This window comes from Vulpes lagopus, chromosome 4 (genome assembly GCF_018345385.1).
Source record: "Vulpes lagopus strain Blue_001 chromosome 4, ASM1834538v1, whole genome shotgun sequence".
Lineage (NCBI taxonomy): Eukaryota > Metazoa > Chordata > Mammalia > Carnivora > Canidae > Vulpes > Vulpes lagopus.
In genome coordinates, this window is record NC_054827.1 from 129,706,240 (window position 1) to 129,732,452 (window position 26,213).

At 46.6% G+C, this 26,213-nt stretch overlaps 1 protein-coding gene across 10 annotated transcripts in view; it reads left to right on the forward strand.

Moving 5' to 3' along the window:
* Positions 1–26,213, forward strand: part of SLC2A9 (solute carrier family 2 member 9) — a 240,038-nt gene that overhangs the window by 29,846 nt on the left and 183,979 nt on the right. For 6 of the 10 annotated variants that reach the window (XM_041752340.1, XM_041752341.1, XM_041752338.1 and 3 more), the window contains 2 exons: positions 1,586–1,686; positions 9,294–9,392. In XM_041752340.1, the coding sequence (XP_041608274.1) occupies positions 1,624–1,686; positions 9,294–9,392 (162 nt within the window). In that variant the 5' untranslated portion in view covers positions 1,586–1,623. Of the gene's footprint in view, positions 1–1,585; positions 1,687–6,611; positions 6,746–9,293; positions 9,393–26,213 lie in introns of those variants that run through there. The other 4 variants (XM_041752342.1, XM_041752343.1, XM_041752335.1 and 1 more) reach the window with 1 other exon arrangement.

Below are 26,213 nucleotides of genomic sequence, written 5' to 3' on the forward strand. Positions count from 1 at the left end.
GCTTCCAGGGGGTCTATTTTCTCTGCACATAAATATGTGATGTGTCCTCTGCTCACCTCAGCAGCCTGGGGCTCCTGCTGCCCTGTGCTGGGCCAGGACCCCTTGCCTTCTCCATGCTCCAGGAGCATTCTGTATGCTCCTCCCAGATTGGCTCTTCTAGAATGGAAGCTCCATGAGGGCAGGGCAAAGTCTGTCTTCCTCTTACCTAGGTAGTAGGGGCTTAGTGAATAATTGTGGAATAAATAATGTATAAACATTTAAAAATTTTTTAATTTTACATTAAAAAACACATGGGCAGGGCACCTGGGTGGCTCAGTGGTTGAGCATCTGCCTTTGGCTCAGGTCATGATCTTGGGATCCAGTCCTGTATCTGGCTCTCTGCAGGGGGCCTGCTTCTCCCTCTGCCTGTGTCTCTGCCTCTTTCTCTGTGTCTGTTATGAGTAAATAAGTAAAATCTTTTAAAAATAAATAAATAAATAAATAAATAAATAAATAAAATTAAAAAACACATGGGCATAGTTTAAGACCTTATATCACATAATAGCATGGATTTATTAGTAAGTGCATCTATTTCTAATGCTAATGGATATTCTTTCATAGATCCTCCTCTGCTTGTCAAGTAAGATTATGAGCATTTTCCCGTGATGTTAAATATTCTTTAACATATTTTATAAATGCTACATGAGTAGCATAGTTTCCATATATGGATGTACCATAACTCATTTAAACTTCCCTGTTAGATATTTTTCCTTTCTTTTTTTAAAAAAATGATTTTATTTATTTATTCATGACAGACACACACACACAGAGAGAGAGAGAGAGAGAGAGAGAGAGAGAGAGAGGGAGAGGCAGAGACACAGGCCGAGGGAGAAGCAGGCTCCATGCAGGGAGCCTGATGTGGGACTCAATCCTGGGTCTCCAGGATCACATCCTGGGCTGAAGGCGACGCTAAACCACTGGGCCACCGGGGCTGCCCCTAGATAATTTTTTCTATTGTGAATACCATTTGTTAACAATCTCAGGCTGAAATCTTTGTCCACGCTCTTTATTACTCCTTTAGGATAACTTTTTATACATGGAGGGGTTGGGGCCTACATATTTTTATGGCTCTAGAAACCTATTTCCAAACTCCAGAAACCTGCCCATTTTTCTACTTCTGACCTGCCAGGGATTCTGGTTACAATCTTGGTGAATGTTTCCAATTTGACAGGAGAGATTGGCATTTGGTTTTAATTTACACTGCTTTTATTTTCATGTCTTGAAGACAGAAATTTTGGTGTTTCCAAGATGTGTGGCACCATAGGAATGACCATCTGAACAAGAATGTTCTGGGGAGGGGCCTGTATTGAATAAGCAACATGGCAAGCATGGGAAACACACCAGCCCAGCCATCCTTCAGATGGAGACAATGAGGCCAGAGAGGAGTATGGAGGCGCCTAGATCTCCAGGGGAGCTGTCTGCACCACACCCCCCACCCCATCCTAGTGTCCTCACCAGGCAACCCCTCCATTTGGAGCCACCTCCCCTAATTATGTATTGGTGACAGCAAGTGTCTAATGATTTCTTTCTTTTTTCTCTTTCTCAGGAACAAGGAAACCCAATCCAAAATCTGAAACATAAGCCATGAAGCTCAGTGAAAAGGACTCAGCACATTCCAAAGAAAGTGATTTGGTGAAAGAGAAATTGGTCAGTCCTGGTTTCCTTCTCTCTCCCTGTTCTGGTAACACTGGGGCAGTCCCTCCTGGCACCCTCGCTGCTCTCTGGGAGATTTAGATGGAGGCAAGGTCAGGCAGAGAAGAGAGAGCAGGGGATAGAAGTAAAGGTATGTGGGAAGTTGCCATGTGAACAGGAAAGCATGTGGCTTGAGGAGGTACAGGCCACTGATTATATTGTACTTTGGTTGATGATGATTATACTGTCTGCTGGTGGCCTTCGGGACTTGAGCGAGGGTCCCCCACCCCAGAGATCATTTCACAATGAGGGAACACAGATGTGTGACAGTGATGATGTCTCTATCCTTGAGGATATGCTGAAACCCGTCCCCCTGCCCCACCACGAGGCCCAGTCCACCTGCTCTCTCCTCCAGGACGTCCTGGGCACTCAGAGAGGCTCTTACTCCTCAGGACTCCTTGGGCCTTTTAATCCAGACTCAAAAACCAAAGCCAGTGGCACCTGCTCTGGTCTGGCCCTTTACACGGGTCTCTCCTTCGGTTCTCTCAGCCACACAATGGTGAAGATATCACTGCCCTTGTTTCACAGGTGAGAAACTGCAGCTCAGAGAAGGATGAAGCCACTTGTCCAACGCTCCATAGTTAGAGTGAAGGGAAGCCAGTCTTGAACCCTGGTCCCTCTGTGCCTCATCTGTGATGGGTGCAGAAGCAACCAGGACTCAGAAGAAACTATGTCCATATTTTTAATAAACCTTATTAGCAGGACAAATATCAATTCAGGTGTATTTATCAAACCACCAGGGAAGTGTGGAATTGGAAGACTGAGAGTGACTGTCCCCACCCACAGGTGTGAAACGGAGCTTCAGGGAGGCTCAGCCACCATCTCAGGTCATCCAGGGATGTGACAGTGATTCCCTCCAAGGACACACTTATATCAGGTTGCGTCAAGGCTCTGCTGTCTAGGCATTTGGTGTAATGAAGGAAGGGGATTAGTCATCTTAATAATTCTGCTTAAATGATATTCAACTAAAAAAAAACTACCCCCCAATTTTTTTTCCTTTCCTGGTGGAAAATTTTATCTTGTCCAAGCTGATTTTCTAGCTTTAGGACATCATCCAGAGGATAGTTTGAGTTCCGTTCCAGGAGTATCTACCTGGCCCCTTCCCTGAGCCAGGTGAGAATCCAAAGAGGCTCAGGACACTGGATTCCCCTAGTCAGGCCACCAGGACAAAGCACCACATGCAGGGGGCTTAACACCAGAGATATACTTTCTCACAGTGCTGGAGGCTGGAAGTCTGAGATCAAGGATGTGGGCACAATTGGTTCCTTCTCAGGCCCCTGTCCTTGGCATGTAGATAGCCATCTTCTCCCTGCATCCTCACATGGACCTTCCTCTATGTGTACCTATGTCCTAAGCTCTTCTTATGAAGGTATCAGTCATAATAGATTAGGGTCCACCCTAGTGACATCATTTTACCCCACTCTCCTCTTTAAAGACCCTGTCCCCAAATGCAGTCACATTCTGAGGTACTGGGGGTTAATGGTTCACCTTATGAATTGCGGGGGGGACCTAGTTCACCCCATAACAGACACACAAAGTCCCTGCCCTTGGTGAGCTCCTGTCCGGAGGCACAGGCCCACATGAGGACAGACAGTTATAAGTAAGGATGGTCACAGCCAGTACAGTTGTGAGCATCATACAGAACACAGAGGGGCGGGGGGGGGGGAGCCAGGGGAGCTTCTGGGGTGATCTGGTGAGAGATCTGAGTACTGATGGATGAGCAAAGTCATGGGTAGTCAGAGGGCAAGCCTGAGCAAAGGCCAGGAAAACCTGGCATGAGTAGGTACTCAACAAATAATGGTGAATGGGTGTGTGCATGCAGGATTAAGTATCAGAAGAGGATGATTGTGTCCCAGCCCCACGACACCTGGGAATATTTGTCTAGTGACCACATCCTTGATAGAGTTAATTTTCTCAGGGTCTGCTGGAGAGCATGGGGCTATAGGCCAAGCAAGTATGGGAATGGCACTGCCTCTCCCAAACTTCACTTCTTCCCTGTCATGTCAGCCTAGCAGCTCCTCAGATGGCTGTTAGAGGACTCATGATATCAAGGGTGTGAACACATTGGGCCAAGGGCAAATTAGCATAGACATGTTCTGGAGGTGAGGAGGAGGGTGCTTGGGGAACAGAGAAATCTCGAGTAACTGTGGTCCAGCCCAATGAGCTGTAACACATCGTGCTCAATGCCGAGAGACCAAACATGAGCACTGGAACAGGCCTTGGCAATTGTCCAGGGACATTGACCTGGCCCCCAACCTCCTTTTACCACCGAGGACACTAATACCCTAGCAGGGCTCAGATCTTTCTACACAGAGTACACATGATGGCCTTTATTTAGAAAAAAGTGAGAGCATTTGGGTCCAGATATGGCACATTATCTGGGGACAAGGTGACTTAAAAAAAATAATGAGTATTCATTGCACGCTTGCTGTATGCTGTGTGCTGTCGTACTTGTGTGGCTCTTCTACATGCTTTTCGAGTATAAACTCACAGAATATCCCACAAGTGAGTCTATGAGGTGGTGGCAGGGTTGTGCCCATGTTACAGAGGAGGACATTGTACCACAGAGAGCCCAAGTGACCTGTGCAAGGGCTCACAGGTTGTAAGTGGCTGAGCGGAGGCTCAACCCCAGGCAGTGTGCCACCACGTCTGGGTTTTAAACCACTAAGCTGTGGCAAAGCAAAGGGACAGCTCCTATCACCTTCACCAAGGTGTCCCAGAAAGTAGAGCTGTTTGCCATCCGGAAAAGCCCTGGGAATTTGAGATCACTCTCCTGTCCCCAGGAAGGAAGTGCAGTTAGCAAGAAGCCCAGGCTCTCCAAATAGCTGGAGCGCTGGCCTGGAACTTGAGCTCAACTTTTAGGTGTGTGACCTGGAGCAAGACACTGCTCACCCCTGGGTTGGTTTGTCGATAGGCTGGGGAGAGAAGTTATGGAAGAGGAAGTCTTCAGGCCAAGCACTGCCTCCAGGCTGCTAGGCCAAGAGGGGACATGAAGTCTGCACATGTCCAGTCTTAGGAGATGGGATAGCCTGTGGTGCAGGGCTGGACCAGGGGCAACCGCTGGAGGATGGTCTCCTTCCACCCCTGGGATCTGCATACCCTCTGGCATCCACCCTCAGAGCTCTAATTCAGCAGGTCTTGGATCAGGGAGGTTGAGTGAGGAGAGGTGTACAGGGACAGCTCTGCCAGGGGCTCGCGTCCACACTCGGAGTCTGCCGGTGGCTGGTGGCCGTGCTGTGCTCCACTGGCAGGGCCTTTAATGCTTGCTGGCTTTGGAAGTTCTCACAGCACAGGGGTGTCCCAGACACCAGGGACCTTCTTCCTTTGGTAGTTGAACTTTAAAAAAAAAAAAAAAAAGAGTTTATTTATTTATTTATGAGAGACACAGAGAGAGAGGCAGAGACACAGGCAGAGGGAGAAGCAGGCTCCCTGCGGGGAACCTGATGCGGGACATGATCCCAGGATCATGACCTGAGCTGAAATGCACATGCTCAACCACTGAGCCATCCAGGCATCCCTGTAGTTGCACATTTGTGTTGACCTCTTGCTCTTGGGGCCTACTGAGTTTTCAACCCCACTGGGGAAACATGAAACAATTTTAAATGGCAGAGAGTGGGGGAAGATCACTTGATTCAGTTTGAATTTTAGCAAGATCAGGTGAGATGTCCTGTTAGTCACGATGAAGCCAGAGATAACCCATGGAAGGGCCTGAGATAAGGGGGGGAGAGAGGGAAGGAGGAAATGGAAATGAGGATGGACTTAAAGTCCCCGTCAGGACCGCACCCTGTAGGTCCCCAAGACACAGGGAGGCAGCTGTCCTGGCCCCTTCCCACCACTTCCCGTAGCTCAGGGTCCAGCCATGCTCAATTATTTTGTTCCTCCGCCTACCTCCGCCTACCTCATCTATGCCTGTGGGTCTTGGTTCAATGACCCGCCCCCCATCCCCACCCATGCCCCTTCTCTGCCTGCATATTCCCCGGGCTTACTCAGGAATCTCCTCTTCCAGAAAGTCTTCTGCGATCCAGCCCTAGTTTCAATGTCTGCGATCCACTAAACCTAGTTTGCTTGCTTCTTGTGTCTTTGTGGGCTTGATGCCTGCCTGGCCTTCTAGGGCTTCTGCATTCCCCAAACATACCATCACCCGCTGGCCTCTGTCCCTGCTCTCTGCCTCTGGGAGCAAATGGCCAAGGCACACTGTCCTAAACTGTCATGATTAAAGATACTTGTCTGACATCTGGGGCAAATTGGCCACATGGTGAATTAATTCTCATGATGTCGAGTATGCATTGAGGGCTCCTGCCTCCTTATTGATTTCCCTACAGGGGCAGGCGAGAAGGTCTTCCCCCTCCAGAGCCAGTGCTGAGTGAGCAGGACAGTGGAATGGCCAAGTGGCAGATCATTTTTCTTCCAAACCCAGAGCCTCCCCATTTGTTCCAAAGCTGCAGGGCGGCCATGCCCACGTCCAGCAGGCTGCTCAGGGGCTGTGTGTTTTCTGTTTGAGCCTCAGAATAACTACGGGATGGACAGTCCCGGATGGATCAGTCTTCTCATAAATGTGGTAGCTCAGAGAAGCAAAGTGACTTGGCTAAGGACAGGGTTAGAGAGGCAGGGTTGGGGCCCCACCAGGCATCCCCTGCCATCAGGGACGCTCCGTTCTGTCCCAATCCTTAGACACCCTGGGTTTATGCCCAGTGCTCCCTCTCTGCACGCTGGCCTTGCTGGGAGGGAAAACCAGAGGATTCGTGAGAAGGCAAGTTTCCCTTCCATGACTCTTGGGTTGCCCCTCTGACTGGGAGCGGGAGACAGCCCATGGTGCCCATTTCCTGTTCATACGAGACAGAACTGCCGCATTTCCTGCCGGGTCCCCGCCCCCTCGTGGACTCTGCCTCTTGCTCAGAGATGCCCTGGCCCGGCTCACAGCCTGCGGAGCATGGACTCCCGGGCCCGGGCTCACCCAAGGGCTGCCAAGCGTGGCCGCACCCCAAGAGGGACGCCGGGCAGGAGGACCAGAAAGGTAAATGCAGAAACAGGCCTGTGGACCTGCCATGGGGCTCAGAGGCCCAGCGTGGGAGGCTGTGCCTGCCTCCCTCTGCTGCCTGAAAGGCCTGGGGCCCTGGTCCCCGTGACCTTGGCTGTGGAGCTCTGGCTCTGGGGCTGCAGTTTCCCTCTGGCAATGTGCCTGTGCTTACGAAATGAGGCCACGGCAGAGAACTGCCTTGCACAGGCTGGGTGGCGTCCCCTTTTCCCTCCCTGCCCCCACAGCAGGTAGCCTCTGTCCCTGGGGCAGGTGATGAGAAGTGGTGGGGACCTGCTGGCCAAGCAGGGGCAGGGGTCCTGGGAGAGGCTCCCACCTGCCCTGTCTATCCTCTGATGGGTGTGGACAAAGGGACAGGGATCAGGGCTGGAAGCAAGGGGCCCAGGGACAGATAAGTGACTATGGAGCATGGGCATTTTGTCTAAAATGCAGCTTGTTCTATTGCTGAATCTGATACAGTTCAGCCTCCTCTTACAAACAGTAAAAGATTCTGGCCCCATAGCTGGCAATGTCCATCCCGGTGGCTTATAAACCCCTTTTCTCACCTCCATCCGATCACTAGCATTTACTGAATACCTTCTCTGCAGTAGGCATGGTGCCTGGAAGCAAGACCCCCACCCTCAAAAAGTAAGACCCTTGCCACTGACCAGCCTCTGCCGCTAACGCTCATGGGCACAGTGTTAACTCAGCGTAACAGCCTAGGGGGTGGGGTCTGTTATCATCTCCACTTTCAGATAAGAATATTGAGTCACAGAGCAGCGATGTACTGGCCCAAGGTTACAGGCCTAAGTTGCAGATCCCAGGTAAGACGGAGTTGAATCAAAGAGAAACGTAGGGCAGCCTGGTGGCTCAGTGGTTTAGCAGTGTCTTTGGCCCAGGGCCTGATCCTGGAGACCCGGGATCGAGTCCCACATCGGGCTCCCTGCATGGAGTCTGCTTCTGTCTCTGCCTCTCTCTCTCTCTCTCATGAATAAATAAATAAAATCTTAAAAAAAAAAGAGAGAGAGAGAAAGAGAAACGTAAACATGAGGAGTTGGAGCTTTCAGAGAAGAGGCTGGCAATGGGCCTTAGATACAAAAGTCTCTAGAAGGGGGAATTTCAGGCGTACAGGCTAGGCCAAGAGAGACGTTGGCATCTGACCTGAGCAACAGCCATTCTGGGTGGCAGGCTGCAGCAGAAAGAGTAAACAGCCCTTCTGAACACTCCCTGTGTGCACGTAACATTCTAAACATCCTCATCCAGCAACACAGTGAGTCCGCAACAACCTGCACAGCCAGTGGTGTTATTAGATCCATTTTACAGCTCGGCAAGCTTGACCGAGAAAGGTTAAGAAACTGGCTCAGGTTCTCACAGCTGAGTGGTAGAACCATCCAGCACCTCTAGCACTGCCCCCCATGCTAGAGGAGACTACTGAGGTGGGCAGAGCAGGGAGTCGGCTATCGGGGTCCAGCTTTCCCTTCCAAACAGTGTTTGACTGACACAGTTGCCTGAACTGTGGGCCTCGTCTGTTTTGTTGCCGGTGAATCCCTGGAGCTTTATCAGGGCCTGGCCTGATAAGCACACATGTGCTAGCAGAGATGATAGCAGAGAGTGGATTCTAAGAGCACCTGGGTCCCCTCCATCTGGAGAATGGCCCATATTCCCCTGGCCAGCTTAGGATGGCAATTGCTCCCACTGCCAGCTCCTGCCAGCCAGGCAGCTTTTGCCAGGGGGCCTAGATGTTTCTGCTCATGGTCCTGTCTTGATTGTGACCATCCTTGGATGAGGCCAAAGGAGAGGATTACATGGAGGCAGATGCCTCGTTCTCCGGGCTGAGGCCTGTATCTCTCTAGAGGTCCTTGTCCTGAGGTGCTCAGACTGGCCTGCAGATCGACAGCTGAGTCTGGAACAGCACGTGCAGTGCTGTGTGTGCGTGCATGTGAGCGTGTATGCACCTGTGCAGCTGTGAGCAGCCTCAGGCCCTAGACACTGTTCCCAGATGGAGAGCCGGTGGGGGAGAGGCAATGGGATACAGGGGGACACTGCATGGGCTCCAGCCCCCATCCCAGACAGCACCACGGACCCCTCTGTGCCTGTTTCCTCACCTATAAAATCAGCATAACATAGTACTGATCTGAGGATTCCATGAGACAGTACCCCAGAAAGTGCTCTGAACAATGCCTGGCCCACACCTCTTCTAAGCGCCAGCTGCTACTGCCGGTGGCTGAGTCTGGCTTTGCTTTTTGCTCCGATGTGGTTCAGAAAGTGGCCAAATTCAGCTGACATAATAGTGTGTGGCTGCTTGCGCAGCACCCGCTAAGGGCGTCAGGTCTGCGAGTGCCTGTCTGTTGCAGCCGTCAGAGGCGAGCCGAGCTCCAGGCCTGCGTGGACAGAACTCACCCAGGACGCCTGCCTGCGCAGGTGGGCCCAGACAGGCAACGCACCTGCGGCAGCCTCCCCAGACCAGGGGACAGCCCGGGTACGTCCGGTGGGCCCCTAGCTGTGTGCCCGACTGCCGGATCTGACGTGCTGTCCTCTTCCTTCCCAGGACTGGTCCTGCTTGCTCCTCGTGGCCTCCTTCGTGGGCGCCTTCGGCTCCTCCTTCCTCTACGGGTACAACCTGTCGGTGGTGAACGCCCCCACTCCGGTGAGTGCCCCGCGGCTGCGGGATGCGCCCGGCAGAGGGCGCTGCGGCCACGTGCAAACTTCGGGTGCTACCTGCCCAGCCGGCTGGTACCTGATGCTGCAAACCTTGGCAGGCTGGTTCTGTAGCAGAGGGTCTGGGAGAGCGGGAGAGAGCCAGAAGGGGAGATGGGAGACACAGAAACAGTGGTGACAGCACGGGGTGTTCAGATCCTTGCCGAGTGTCCTGGGAGAGCGCAAGGCAGGGAGGGGGGGTCTTGGGAGGCCCAGGGGCTGATCCTGAGGGACTTATTCCTCTGCATAGACTCCGAGGAGCCAGAGACCTCATGCATAAACATTTTCCTGATGTTCTTTTTGTGTTTATGGCTTTTAATCATAGCTAGAGGTCACTTGGGTATCTGTTGGGTCAGATCGATTGTTGGCTTTTGTGTCTGGAATCAAGACATTAGGCATGTCAATCAGGAAGAAGAGGCTGTAAAGCAACCAAAGGTGTTTATTTGGGATCTTAGGGTTTGCAATGTGAGAGGCGGGGAGAGGATGGAGATTGACATTGCGCTTGGAATTGCAATGGGGAGTGCAGGGTTATAAGGGCAGACCCCAGGAGGCTGGGTAGCTCGTTTTGAAGGAGTTGCGATTGGTGCTGACAGAAGAGTTTAACTGACCACCTAACGCAGGATTGGCTCTGGAGCAAACGAGTGCTACCTTCTCTCTATTTCAGTCCACAGTAGAGGAGGTCTTCCAAGAGGTGGCCAATGTGCAAGTGGCAAGTCATAATTGATAAAAGTCAAGACTTCATGGTGTTCCCAGAATTCAAACAGGAGTCAATAGGCTCTGCCTCCTCAATATTCTCCCCACCCCATTCTGAGGGACTCTCTTAGCAATACTTACTTCCCTTTTGGAATGTCCTTTTACAAGTGCGTTTCCCTAGGCCCTCCTAATGCCTCCCTGCCACTTTGCTGGTTTGGTTTGGTTCTGCCTACCTAGACTATTAGGTCTAGGTGCTACCCATTCCTGGGGGTGCTGGCTTCTGTTTGACCTACCTCCACCCTTTGGGGGTAGGGTGAAGGATGTGGGGGAAGGCTTCCTGGAGGAGATGATGCCTCAGTGTCATCTTAAAGGCAGAGGAAAAGTTGGGATCTGTGAAAGGTTTGCAGGAATGCAGGTGTGATGCAGTTGGAGCACAGGAGGCCTTTTGGGGAGCATAGGGCAGGAGCTAAAGGAGCAAACAGAAGCCAGATTAAAGACTTTCCGGGAGGCTTTTCAGGCTTTTCCTTGTTTGGGGGTCCAGTACCTCCATGTGCAAAACTGGACAGTTGGGTCTCAAAGGGTTCCCAGGAGCCCTAGGCCTTTTTAAAATTCAGATATCTTTCAAAAGTCCCACTATTAAATGTCTTTAATAGCTGGTTTGTCCAAACTAGGAAAATAAAAAACAGTACCTATATATGTGACAGAAATATAAAAAAATAATTACAACTTTGAAATCTAGATGTAGATGTTTATTATTCTATTCCCTTACTTTTCTATGCATTTGAAAAGTTTTAAAACATAATGTCCAAAATAATTACATCATTACATCTCTACAAATGTGTCTACATATATGCAAGAAGAGGGAAGTTTCTAAATCATGCTACTGAGCCTGTCCTGTTCAATGTTGTCAGCAACTATGTGGACAATAATATAGGAAGGACGTCTATGATGTTTCTTGGTGGATGAGCTAGAAGGAAAAATGAATGTGTTAGGAAATGACACATGTTAGAGTCATGGGCCAGGACAGTTCTGATTTCTGTGTTTTGTTTGTTTGTTTGTTTGTTTGTTTTTTACTCTGTTAACTCTTGTACATTTTGGGGTTCTGTGTAAGTTGATTTGAAAAGCGGATTCTGACACTAAAACCACTTTGAAAACCAGGGGCCTCAGCGGCCTCCTCGAATTCTTGCAGCAATCAGTGGCTTTGACTTTGTCATTGTGCATCATCCCGACACGGGGACCTGATTTGTCCATACTTGTCTTTAAAAGAAGATTAGAAGTTTACACTCTTGCTTTATCTTGACCGTTCAGCAGAAACTCCAGCAGAGGGTGGAAGACCTTTGCACTCATGGTTTGTGGAGCAAAAAGCCTTGTGAAACTTGAACCCTGAATAAAATGACGTAGGCAGAAAAACCTAAGTTCACACAACAACATTGGGCAGAAGAGGCAGGATCAATTCGGTCATTCATCCATTTACAACTTGTTTGTAATTAATAAACCTTATTTTTTAGAGCAGCTTTAACGCAGTTTACAGCAAAATGGAGCAGAAAGTTCAGAGAATCCCCCCACATCCCTTTCTGCCCACCCCCCATGCACTGCCATCTCCGCTATCAACGTCGGGCACCAGAGGGGTACGTTTGTTGTCATCAGTGAACCTGCCGCGCTACATCAACATCACCCAAAGCCCACGGTTTACATTGAAGGTTGACTCTTGGGCTTTATCTTCTATGAGTTTTGACAAATGTAGAATGACATGTACCCACCATTGTGGTATCTTACAAAACAGTTTCACTACCCTAAAAATCCTCTGCTCTGCTATTCCTTTTTCTCTCCCTACTAACCCCTGGCAACCACTGATCTTTTTACTGTCTTCATAGTTTTGCTTTTTCCAGAATGTAATGCAGTTGGAATCACATAGTATGTGGCCTTTTCAGACTGGCTTCTTTCACTTAGGATTATGCGCCTGAGCTTCCTCCATGTCTGTACATGGCTCAAAAGTTAATTTGTTTTTGTTTTTTTGTTTTGTTTTGTTTTTTAAAGCTGAATAGTATTCCATTGTCTGAATGTACTAGTTTCTCGAGCCACTCATCTGCAGAAGGACATCTTGATTGCATCTTTGCTTTGACGACTATGAATAAGGTTGCCATAAACATCCATGTGCAGGTTTTTGTGTAGACAGAAGCTTTCAGTTCACTTGGGTAAATACCAAGGAGCATGATTGCTGAATCACATGGGAAGAGTATGGTTAGTTTTGCAAGAAACTGAGAAGCCACCTTCCTAAGTGGCCGGGCGGTTTTGCATTCCCAGCAGCAATGCGTGAAAGTTCCTACTGCTTTCCATTCTCACCAACATTTGATGTCGTTAGTGCTTTGGATTTGGGATCTTCTAAAATAGATGTGTCCTGGTATCTCATTGTTTTCAGTGTAATTCCCTAATGACACAATGATGTTGAATACCTTTTCATATGTTTTTTGAAAAGACAGGAATATCTTTTCATATGTTTACATATCCCTTTTGGTGAGGTGTCTGTTCAGGTCTCTTGCTCATCTTTTTTTTTTTTTTTTTTTAAAGATTTTATTTATTTATTTGACAGAGAGAGTGCACAGGCAGGGGCAAGGGGTAGAGGGAGAGGGAGAAGCAGGCTCCCTGCTGAGCAGGGAGCCCAATGCAGGGCTCAAACCCAGGACTCTGGGATTATGACCTGAGCTGAAGGCAGATGCTCAACCAACTGAGCCGCCCGGGCTCCACTTGTCTATTTCTTTAATTGGATTATTTGTGCTGTTATGGTTGTGGGTTTTTTAAGAGTTTGTTGCATATTTTGGACAACAGTTCTTTATTAGATGTGTCTTTTGCAAGTATTTACTCCCAGTCTGTGGCTTATCTTCTCATTCTCTTGACATCGTCTTTCCCAGAGCAGAAGTATCCAGTTAGTTGATGAGGGGTATTTCAGTGTCTGAATATAATAACGGTTCATCTATTTTTCCTTATAGGTCTCTTAGCTTTTGCCTTATGTACCCTCATGCTCTGTTGTTAGCATATACACATTAAGGCTTGTTATATTTTCTTGGAGCATTGGTCCCTTTATCAGTATGCAATGCCCCTCTTTTTCCCTATTAACTCTCCTTACCAAAGTATTCCCTGTATAAAATTAATATAGTTATTATTGCTTTCCTTTGATTCATGTCAGCATGGTGTATCTTTCTTCATTCCTATGCTTTTAATCTGTATGTGTCTTTATATTTTAAGTAGGTTTCTTGTAGACAACATATAGCTGGGCCTTGTTTTTTGATCCACTCTGACAATCTCTGTCTTTTAATTGCCATATTTAGTTCATTGACATTTAAGGTGATTATTGACAGAGTTGGGTTAATAGCTATATGATATGTTATTGTTTCCTATTTGTTGTGCTTGTTCTTTGTTCCTATTTTTGTCTTCGACACTTCTGCCTTTTGTGGTTTTAACTGAGCATTTTACATGGTTCCATTTTCTCTTTCCTAGCATATCAATTTACCTCTTTTTTACCTCTTTCTTTTTTTTTTTTTTTTTAACTTTCTTTAGTGGTTGTCTGAAAGTTTGTGATACACATTTTCAACTAATCCAAGGCTACTTACAAATAATACTACCTTGCTTCACTAGTAATAACACTTCACTTTATAATAGCAAAATATTTATAATTCCTCTTTCCCACCCCTGTACTATTCATTTCACTCACACATAAGCATTTTATATAGATAATCAAATACATTGCCACTATTATTGTCTTGAACAAACTGTTATCTGTTAGATTAATTAAGAATAAGAAAGAAGGGGCACCTGGGTGGCTTGGTTGGTTAAGTGTCTGACTCTTGGTTTCAGCTTAGGTCACAATCTCAGGGTCACAAAATTGAACCCTGCATCAGGCTCTGTGCTCTGTGTGGAGTCTGCTTAAGATTCTCTCTCTCTCTCCCTCTGCCCCTCCACCCTCAAGTAAATAAATAAATCTTTAAAAAAAATGAGAAAAAGTTGTTCATTTTACCTTTACTTATTCATTCTCCTGTGCTCTTTTCTTTATGGAAATCTGTGTTTCCAAGCTTTATCTGGTTCCTTCTCCCTGAAAAACTTCATTTGACACTTCTTGCAAGGCAGATATACTGGCAACAAATTCCCTCAATGTTTGAAAAAGTCTCTACCTCTCATTCACTTTTGAAGGATAATTTTGCAGGATACAGAATTCTAGGCTAGCAGGGTTTTTTCCTCCCCACCTCAGTATTTGGGTATTTTACTTCATCCTCTTGCATGGTTTCTGAGAAGTTGGGTGTGATTTTTATCTTTTATCTGCTATAGGTAAGGTTTTTTTCATCTGGCTTCTTTTAAGAGATTTTTTTTTTTTAATCTTGGATTTTCTGAAGTTTGAATATAATATGCCTGGGTGTAAAATTTTTTAAATTCAATTTGCCAACATTAGTTTCAGATGTAGTTTTCAATAATTCATCAGTTGCATATAACACCCAGTGCTCATCACATCACATGCCCTCCCTAATGCCATTACGTTTTTGTTGTTGTTGTGTTTTTTGTTTGCTTGTTTGTTTTTACATTTATACTGTTTGGTGTTTTCTGAGCTTCCTGAATCTGTGGTTTAGTGTCTGACATTAATTTGAGGAAATTCTCAGTCATTATTGCCTCAAATGTTCCCTCTGTTCACACCTCTCTCCTTTCTCCTTCGTGTGTTCCCGCTATGTGTATATTACACCTTTTGGACTTTTACCACAGTTCTTGCATATTCTGTTCTGTTTTTTTTTTTTCTCTTTGTTTTTCAGTTTTGGAGTGTTCTGTTGTCATATCTCAAGCTCAAAGATTCTTTCCTTGGCAGGGTCTATTCCTCATTTCTGTTACTTGATTTTCACTATTGGTTGATCTTTACCATTTCTTTTTGGTTCTTTCATAGAATAGCTATCTCTGAACTTACATTGTTCATCTGTTGTTGCATATTGTCTTTTCCCAATTAAGCCTTGAGCATATTAACCAATTAAAAAAATTCCCAGTCTGATAAGTCCAATCAATATTCCTGCCTGCCATATCTGACTCTGGCTCTGATGCTTGTTTACTCTCTTCAAACTGACTTTTGCCCTTTAGTATGCCTCATAATTTTTTCTGAAAGATGGAATGATGTACAGGGCAAAAGGAACTGCAGTAAATAAACTTTTAGCAGTGTAAGCCATGAAGGGAGAAGAAGCATAAGACTATAGTCTTATGATAAAGTCTCAGTCTTTTGGCCAGCCCTTAATCCTAGACTATGAACTTCATCAGTGCCTCTTAGGTCCTGCTTACTCCCTCCTTAGGTGAGACAGGATGACTAGAGTAGGCTTGAGTTGGGCATTTCCCTTCACCCAGATAGATTAGGTTCTGATAAAACCCCAACAGGTAGATTAAGCTCTGGTAAAATTGTTTCTCCGGAGGGCAGGCCTTGCAAAGAACAGAATGCCTTGATGTATTTCAGAATGATTCTTTTCCTCTCCTCTGCTGGAAACACGAGGGGATTTCTCTTGGATATTCGCCATGAGGATCTTTGATAGAGTTCTTGGTGATAAAACTCACAAAAGTGTATGCAGGGGCTGTGACTAGGCACCCCTAGAGTTTTAACTCTGAGCTATGTCTACACTGAGCCTCGAGCAATTTGTCAATCACAGTTCAGGTTTTCCTACCCTAGTATTTTTTTCCTTCAGGGGTTTATGCTATGGATTTTTGCTCTAGTAAGTTGTGATTCTCTGTCTGTCTGCCTCTTCAAATTTCAGGACAGAAGTTTGCCCTCTGACTTCATTTCTCTGATTGATCTAAGAGTTGTTGATTTTTCAATTTGTTCAGCTTTTTACTTGTTAGGACAGATTAGTAGCTTCCAAGATTTTTACATGCTGGACTAGAAACCAGAAGTCTCTTTTAACAAATATTTACTGAGAGCCTACCAGGTGTTTAATGTTGGTGATCAGGAAAGGCAACATGGCATTTGAGCTGAGTCATGAGAGATGGGGGAGGATTTCCATGGGCTTCAGGGGGAGAGCCTGAGAGCTGAAGCATATCCAAAGGCCTGGCCATGCTGAAATGCTAACATGTTGGGAATAGTTAGTAGAGGTGTAATATGCTGGTATCCAGAGGAAATAGGGAGATGGAATGGAATAAGAAGTGGAAAAGTAGGATGGAGCCAGAAGCAAAGGGCTTCAAATCTTAAGCAGCAGATTGAGATTTAGTCTATGGGCCCTGGGGAGCCATGGCAGGTTCCTGAGGTGGGGGAGATATGACTTATCTTTTAGAAAAAAAGAACTTTATTGTCAGTGGGAAGAACAGAAGGGCCCAGAGCTTGGAGGTATTTAATGGGAGAGACGATGAGCTGAGTTGAGAGGGTTTGATAAGTCATCCTTCTAATTCAGGAGAAGAGATTTCTGAAGATCTACACATGGTTAGGGTGGCTTTTAAATTTCATAATATTAATAATAAATTTTAAGACAACATCAATAACAACACACATGAAAATATCACATGTTAGGTGCCAGCCCTTCCTCCAAGCACTTTCCATGCATTTGTGCCATGCACCATTATGACAGTCCTATGAGGTGTGTTTCATCATTATCCTCATTTTATAGACGAGAAAACTGATGTGTACTGTTAACTGGCTTGCTTGCCCATGGGCACACACAATAAGTGGGTGCCAGAGTATGACTCTGGCCTGTCTGGCTTCAGGGCTCACATGCTCGAGCATTAACAGTGTCCAGTTTTAGGTAAAAGTTTTGGGTTTCTTCATCACTGGACATATTTTTAATCAGGTTCTTTTCTGTGCCAGCCAGATTCACAACATGAGACGTAATGTTGTGGCTCTACTTTTGTGGCTAGCATGCCCTGCACACTGTTCAGTCATTGTGACAGTGTGAGACATTTTTAGCCTGGTGTCCTCAGGCTTTGGGGACCATGGCTCATTATACACATTTTAGAAGGGCCAAGAGAGCCCTAAATGCAGTGCAGTGCCCAGCCTGCGTAGACACAGAGGCCTGGGAAGAATCACCCTTAACTGCTTTCCAAGATCTACTCTCCACTACTGAGGGGGACACAGAGTTGATCACTAGCCTGTCATCTCTGCAATAAAATGCACATGCCAGGCACATAGAAATTCTCATAGACATACTAGCATATTAGTCTATTCAGGCTGCTGTAACAAAAATGTCACATACTGGGAAGCTCAAACAACTGACATCTAATTCTCATGGTTTTGGACGTTGGAACTCTTCAGTCAGGGTGCTGGCATGGTCAGTTCCTGGTGAGGAGCCATCTCCTGGCTCACAGGTGGCTGCCTTCTCATTGTTCCCTTGTGGCAGAGACAGTAAGCAAGCAAGCTCTCTGATGTCTCTTCTTATAAGGGCACTAACCCCACCGTGAGGGCCCCATTCTCAGAACTTCATCCAACCCTAATCACCTCCCCAAAGCTCCATCTCCAGATACATTCACACTGTGGGTTAGAGCTTCAACTTGTGAATTTGGAGAGAACACCATTGAGTCCATAGCAGTTAATTGTTGACTTTCATAACCATGTCATGGATGAGGAAACAGAAGTTAAAAGTTTAAGCAACTTGCTCAAGGTCACACAGCTAGGAGGTGGCAGGTGGCAGAGCTGAGATTCGTACTCAGATCTATCTGAATCTGAGACCCATGCCGTTTTGGCCACTTCACTATCCACCATTGCCAGTCTCCAGAAGTCAGGCAATGGGGGAGCCTCAGGATGGTAAAAAGGCAAAGGATGATTATGGGGAAGGCCTAAAGGACCCACAATGAGCCCAGTGGGCTGTTTACCTGTGATACCTGCTACCAGAATGACTGTGCGGGCTTTGTCTATGGCAACTCTGGAGTTTTAGGGATCAGTTCTGATGATATTGGGATGGTATCACCACTAGAGACCTACCAGTACCTGAATCCTGCCCTTAATCCCTACTTCCTAGGGGCTCTCCTCAGAGAGGGCTCTACATCTGACCAGTGTGAACCAGAAGAGAAATGAAGGACTGCTTTTGTATTGGCCAGGCCAGCACCGAAGCCCTCCCCTACTCACTCCCATGAGGTTGTGGGTCAGGAATCCCCTTTTGTGCTCTGTCTGAAGGGGTGACACAGGTCCTACCTGACATTTCATTTCTCTCTCATGTTACTACTCAAATGCAGAGAGGATAGGCAGGCAGTAAATCCCCCTGTACCTGGGCTGGGTGTTCACCTTGCTTGTATCATGTGGTTAGGTCTTGGAGATGGCAAGATGGAAGGACACATGTTCTTGTTTTCAAGACCAGCAGTAGTAATAAGATGTGCTGAGCAGAGATATGAACGCAGGGCCAGGGAAGGACATTATTCTATCTGGGGAGGGCAGGGGCTGTGGCTTGAGGGAGAGAGTACAGGGCTTTCTGGGAATGGTGAAGAGCTGGGGTTCTGGACAGCAGGCTCTCAGGGGTGGACGGGGAGGAGGCTGGGAAGGGAGCCAGGGCCAGGCCAAGGAGAGTTCCAGAGGCCAGAACAAGAGCACTGGCTAGCATTGCCTAGCCTTCTGGTGCCAGAGCAGGGCTGAGGGCCAAGGCTCAGCCTGGGAGTCCATTCCAGGGTGTGAGTCACCCCAAGCAGGAGTCCCCATCCCCAGCACACAGGCACCTCTGCAGGGGGGCAGTGATGAACCCCTCATGAGTGGCTGTTGGAATAAAGGAGGACTGATGGAGGAGCTCAGTCCATGTCTAGCAATCACTTGACACTCTCTGCCCTTTGCAGTGGGCATGGGGAGGGGTAAGCAGGCAGCCCAGGGTCCAAGAGCCCAGGATGAGGGCAGAGACCCCAGCAACTGTAACTTAATACAGGTGGAAAGGGCCCACACCTAGGGGTATTTTTTTGTGTGGGCTCTGGCACTTTCGAAGGAGAAACTGATCCTCGTTTGCACAGAGATGCAGATATTGGGGGCAGAGGGTATCTGCCCACCGAGATGGCAGACAGAGGCTGCCACGAGGGGTGCTGATGAAAATCAGTCACAGTGGGGACATGGACCCAAATGAAGGGATGCTGGTTTAGCGATGACATAAGGCCCTGAGGCCTCTGCCAACCAGCTTTGCCTCCTCAGCAGTGGGATAATTGGGGTGCAGGTGGTGGTCAGGGGGAACACAGAGGGGCTGCAGGCCATGGCTGTTTGCCACGAGGGCAGAATTTCACGACTTGAATAATCCACGTGGTAGCAGACATTGGCACTGGCTGCTGCCCAGCCGCAACTGCACAGATGCTCGGTGCTTCTCTCTCCCCAGGTATTTGGAAACTTTCTGGAATACAAACAATGGAAATGGTTGGTTGCAACCTATGAGCACTGACTACGCTTGTCTGTGTTAGGAACAGTTTGCGGGGCATAAGATTTCATCCCCCTTACAATCCTGTGAGGGCGCCATCACTCACTCCCTTTCATAGATGAGGAACCTAAGGCCCAGGGAGGTTAATGTATCTAAGTTCCTGGGGTAGCTTGGGGGACCCTTTAACCCCTACTCCTTAAATTTTCATAGGTTTCCCCTCAAAACAGTCCCTCTTGAATGTATATCCTGTCCACACCCCATTTGGAAGAGAACACCCATGTGCCTTATGCATCCATGAGGGGTCCTTGGCCAACTTTGGACAATGGGATATGAGCAGAAGTGAATATAAGGCACTTGAGGACAAGCCCTTGAAGATATATTCCAGAAGGTTCTCAGTTCTTTCTTCCCCCAGATGGCATAGGTACAAGATGTTAGAGAACTGTCTGGGAGGCAGTAGGCACGCTAGACAGAAGTCTTTACTTTAGCCACAGAAGCTTCAAAGTTTCTGTGCTGTGATGGTGCATCCACTGCCATGACTAAATACCTCAGCACCTACCTCTCAAGCCAGTCTAGCCTGGCCCACTGCAGGGATTCTAATTGGTTTACCTGTTTCTACTGTGACTCCTACGGTTTATTCTCAACCCAAAGGCCCGAGGGATCCTTCACAAACTGAGGCAGGTCATACTGAGCCTTAGCTTAAAACCTTTGACAGCCACCCAGCACACCTAGAAACCAACCCAGATTGCTGTGGCCTATACGCTAAGGGGTCTGTGTCTAGTACCCACTCAGCTCTCACTACTGACACATTCCCCACACTGCCCCTTCTTATCCACGTGATCCCCCAGTGCTACTCCTCAAACACACATGCACATTGATACCTTAGCACCCTTGCACTGGCTGTTCCCTTTGCTGGAATGTTCTTTCCCACATTCATTCCTATGCTCTTTCCTCTGATTACTTCTGGCCTCTGTTCAAATGTCCCCTTCTCAGAGATGTCTTTCCTGACCAGCCCATCTGAAACAGCACTTTGCCATCACTCTAGCTCCCACTCTAATTTATTTCTCTTTGCAGTATTTAACTCCATCCGAGATATCATATGTTTATTTGTTTCTTGTATATCCTTTCCTTTATTTTAAAATTTAAGCCCCATGGAGACATAGTCTTCACCCTAGAAAAGGGTCTGGCACACAGTAAACCTTTATAATGAATATTTGCTGAATCATGAGTAAATGTATAAATTTTAAGATTTTTAAAAAGTTCTTTATGTGTAAATGCAGTTCTAAGGCAAGCCCCCTATATCTCCTCACCCTTGACCAAATTGCCAACTGTCCTGTGTAAAAATTCCAGTGCTGCATTGGTCACATTCACACAGACAGGGATGTGAATGCAAGTCTGTCTACTTCTAAAGTTTATCTTCTTTCTTCTTCACCAAGCTGATCTGCTGGAGCTTTTGCAGACTTTTGGCTTAGCAGGGTACAAGGTCTTTGTCCCAACTACTCTGTTTTATCTTTGTAATGAGAAAGCAGCATTAGACAATAAGTAAATGAATGAGTGAGGCTATGTCCCAATAAAACTTTATTTACTGAAACAGGCAGAGGGCCAGATTTAGCCAATTGGCCCATTGTTTGCTAACCTCTGAGCTAAAGGTTCTAGGAAAGGAGTGAGGCTCCAGTAGATGCTGGTGTCATTAGGAGCCAGAGAGCTGACTGGCTTAATGAACAATTAATCCATGAGTGGCACATTTTCCCAAAGATGTTATATTTCTTTGTATTTTTTCTTTTGTCCATTTATTGCTACATATCTAAGCCTTTGTCTTTTCTCTCTCCATGACTAATTCTAACTGGCATACTTGCATCTGGTCATCTATCTATCCATCCATCCACCTCTCTACTTTCTCTACTTATCTGTCTCCTACCTATCTACTTTATCTATCTATCTTTGACCTACTTTATCTATCTTTGATCTACTCTATCTATCTATCTATCTATCTATCTATCTATCTATCTATCTATCTATCATATACCTGCCTACCTATCTAAAGCATTCTGATGCCTTTGTAAAAGGCTGTGCATAATCCAGGGCTAATTTACACACCAATCAAATGTAACATGATGGCTGAAATTTTTAAGCAGTCATGCATGCAGGCTAAAGATGCCAATCTGAAACCTGGTGAATGGCCTCTGATTTGTGCCATTTTAAGCCTTGCTCTTTAGTAGGAGAATGCTTCTTGCTTGAAATCTGTTTCATTAGTACTGCTACAATAGTCTGGGGTTGCCAGAGTTGTGGTGGGAGATTTCCCCTTGGTGTCTGAGGGCCCCTGGTGTCTGGATCCCACCTGAGAGGCCACTGAGTGCTGGATGGGGGTGTCAGAGGCAGGACGGGAGTTTCTAGATTTCTGGGGTTGCTGCTGGGAGCCAAGGTGGGTGCCAATATTTGGGAAGGCAGAACTGATGTGACTTGGGTGAGGTGAAGTGTCAACCAGAGCATGAGTCAAAACTCTTCTTGCTCTAGGGTATTGTCTGGAGAGCCTCCAGGAAGACTATGAAAGCAGTATTCTAAAGAAATGCAAGGTTTGAGCCTGAGTGAACAATACAGAGCCCAGGCCCCACAAAGATGAGGATAGAACCAAAGGGGATGGGGCTCAGGTGTAACCAAACCAGAGTAGCATCTGGTGAGGAAGGGTGGGTCAGCAGGTTGAACCCACAGGTACATGTAAGGGGCCAGCTCAAGCAGGATGACCACTGGGGTGGGCATTAAGAAGAGTCACCAAGAAGGACCAACACTGAGCTAAATGAGTGTGTCAGATAGGAACCATGAATGACAAGGGAAATGAGAAAGCAGACAGGGACTTCTGGGGCTAGGAGGACAGACAGGAAGGTGGACAGGAGGGACCATTTAGGGCTAATTCCAAGATGGAGAGTGAACACCTGGCACTCATTTTCCCATTCCTGGCCTATAATTCAGACGAGTGCTTGGAGGATTAGCAAAAGCACAGCAGATAGGATCCTGCATGTCCAAGTGTCATCCCACATAATCTTGGTCATTCTCTTTCCCCAGTGCCCAGAGGGGCTTCTGTTGCAAAGGTTTGTAATGACTTCAGATGTTGACTACCCAGAGGTAGGCCAAGTTCAAGATTAAGAACACAATTCTCTAAAGACTTCCCTCATGTCACACACCAGCTGTAAGCTTGGGGATACCAGGGCCACCCATACTTCTTACAACCTGGGGAGTTCCCATTACTCTCTCAGTTTTGATAAGTTCCTGGAACGACACAGAGCACTCATGAAAGCTATAACAACTACAGTTTTATTATAGCAAAAGGATACAAATCAGAACCAGCCAAAAGAAGAGACATAGGGTGAGGTCTGGGGGTTTGAAACACTAAGCCTCTGATCTTCTCTCTGCAGAGGTAGGATGCGTTACTCTCCCAGTAAATGGACATTTAACAATATGCAGAGTCCTGTCCTCCAGGGATGCTCACCCAAGCCTCTGTGTCCAGAGTTACTAATGGAGTTTCCTTACATAGGCATGATAGATTGAGTCAATCCTAAGGCCCCCTTCCCTTCTTGGAGGTAGGGCTGATACCACCTGGCGTGAAGCTCCAACCCTCTGATCATCTGGTTGGCCTTTTTGGTGGGACCGGCCCCTCACCTGAGTTATCTCATTTGCATAAATTTCTGGGTTGGGGCTGAGAGGCCCACCATGAATAACAAAGAACCTCTGATCACTCAGGAAATCCCAAGGGTTTGGAGGCTATTTTCCAAGCACAGGGACAAAAGCGACCCCAAATCTCAATTATCTAACTATATATATATATACATGTGATATATGTCATACACATGTATGTTCTCAACCTAAAAATACCCAAAGATGTTTGTTAGATGAATTTATAAACGAGAGCAGGAAAGAGTGAGAAAGGAAGAATGAAAATGAGAACTTTGGGCTCATTCATGAGGACTTAATTGAAACAAAACCAGAATCCAACAAAAGTAGTAGTGAATGGTTTGACTTACTCATTGTCCCATTGATTTCTGAGCTGGTGACATTTGGTCTTTTCTTGAGACAGGAGACAGAGTTTGACCTTTTCGGTGTTAGTACAGTGGACCCCCCACGCATCCCCCATCTGTGGTTCCACTTCTATGGTGTCAGTTGGCCTCAGTCAGGAGGCCACAGATACTTCCTGTGTCCTGGAAGTCGACGATCTTCCTCCTGACATATCTTCAAAGGACAAGAGTGGCCTAATGCTATATCATGGTGGCTCTGTCACTCACCACATCTCATCTCCCCACCCAGGCATTTCATCATCTCATGTCATCACAAGAAGGAAAATGCAAGTACAGTACAATAAGGCATTCTGAGAGTGAGTGAGGCCACATTCACATAACTTCCATTATCATGCAGGATTATAATTGTTCTACTTCATTATTATTATTACTGTTTTTAAAACTATTTTAAATTTTTTTAAAAAGATTTATTTATTTATTTGAGAGAGAGAGAGAGAGAGAGCACATACAGAGGGAGAGGGAAAAGCAGGCTTCCTGCTGAGCAGGGAGCCAGACATGGGGCTCCATCCCAGGACCCTGAGATCATGACCTGAACCAAAGGCAGATGCTTAACTGACGGAGCCACCCAGGCGCCCTTCATTTTTGTATTGTTAATCTATTACTGTCCCTAATTTATAAGTTAAACTTCACCATAGGTATGTAGATATAAGAAAAAACATAGTACATGTAGGATTCAGTACTATCTGCAATTTCAGGCATCCGCTGGGGGGTCTTAGAATGCATTACCTGTGGATAAAGGGGGGGGCTACTGTACTTAAGCCCAGGGCTTCAGCAGAACACTTAATTTGACTCTCCATGAGTTCCAAGCAGAAATGGCATATTTCACCCTTTTCTTCTACCCTAAGGGCAGGTAAACAAGCAGTGATAAAGAATAAAATCATCTTTCTACAAGAGCAGAGCTGCCCCAATTAGCTGCAGATGTTAGATGCCAGTCAAAGGAAAGATTTCAGTGAACTAGCAGAGAGCCCAGAAGGGAGTTCTGGTCCTTTCAATTAATCCCACCCCATGCTGCTGTTTTAGTGAGTGCTCCAAGAGCCCCAGCACTTTGAGGGAAGCAGAGGCACATGGCAGGGCCCCTCCCTGTGGCCCAGGCCTGCTCTCAGGGAATCTGGCAGGGCGTGATGAGCATGGATCATATCAAAGACATTAGTGCTGGATGGGCTGACAGGAAGGTGCAGTGGGGCTCTGCATCTTGGCAGGAGACCCCTGGGATTACAGGAGAAACCTGTGCATCTTGTCATTACAAGGAAAACTTTCAATTGTTTTTTTGTTTTTTTTTTTCTTTTTACTGGCAATTATTTTGATGAAGCAGGTATCTCTGGATAATTTAAGTGTGGAACAAGACTGCCTTTAATTTTTAAAATCAAGGTCTTTTCCTTTTGTTTTTGTTTTCTTCTGTCTCAACCTCTCTCTCTTTTTCTTCTTTTTTTCTTTTCTTCTTCTACTTCTTTTTTTTTCTTTTCTTTTCTTTTTTTTTTTTGCCTCACCTTGTCTCAGTAGTTATATAAGCCAAACAGGCTTCTCTTAGCAAAAACAAACAGCACAAATTTAAAATTCTATAATTGAATAATAAAACTACTGCTATGAATCACTTTCTATCTTCCTCATTTGTACAGCAGCCCACATGGAAGGCACTGTGATAATAATCCCACTGTACAAATACAGGAGCCTGAAGGAGGGAGACTGGGTAGTTGGCCCAGGAGGCTGAGCTCACAGGCGGTAGCCCATGTCTGAAGAAGAGTCACAACCTCAGCCCAGCCTGGAGGCCATTTTTAATAGCCTTTATCTAAATCTACTCTGTTTTCCAAAGATCATTCATATCTCCTGTTTTGTATCTTTTGGGAGGGGCTTAATATTTATATTGTAAGTATTTTTCCATGTTCTTGAAAATCTCCCATCACCAGGATCTCTGATAGTGCACACTGAGGCATCGTGTGGGTGTCCCATCTTCCTAATGTGGGTCTCTTAGATTGTTCCCAATATTTCTCTAGTTATAAAATGCTGCTACACTGTTTAAATCAGGCGTTGTGAGTCATTGTTTGGTTTGGTTGGGATTGAATCAGGCTGACAGAGCCGCTGGCTGACAGGAGGAGGTACCTTTCCAGGCCTGCAGGTATTGGTGTCTGTGTGTTCTAGACTCCGGGTACCACATGTGCCTGCTCCATCCTCTCAGGTCCCCAGCTTATTGGAGCTCAGAAACCTGCATATTTGATTCAGAATTTTCCCATTTCATAAATATTCTCTGAAAAAAAGTGCCTTTGTTGAACCTAATGGAGAAGGAGCCATGGCCCCATCAGGGCTTAGGGGGAAGCTCTGTGTAGAGGGGTGAAGGCAGTGGTTGCTGTAGCCAGACAGAGAGAATAGAGGATAGGTTACCCCAGCAAGGCTTACAGTTGGGAAAACTTGGAAGGGCGCATATCAGAGTTGGGACTGCTGGTGAGAACAGTCCCAACAAGTATAACTAGAAACATTCTGTTTCTGACCCATCGGAGAGAGGTGCTGAGATTTACTGAGTGCCTACTACAGGCTGGACATCATTCTGGGGACTACATACCTTCACTTAGTCCTCAGGGGTCCTATTTGCAGGCTAGGGTTTTTATTCCTTTTCTATAAATTATTCCAGAACTGGTGCTCAAAACCATCACCCTGAAATTGGATTGGATCAGATATCCTATGAAAGCCGCTGATGCCTCCAGA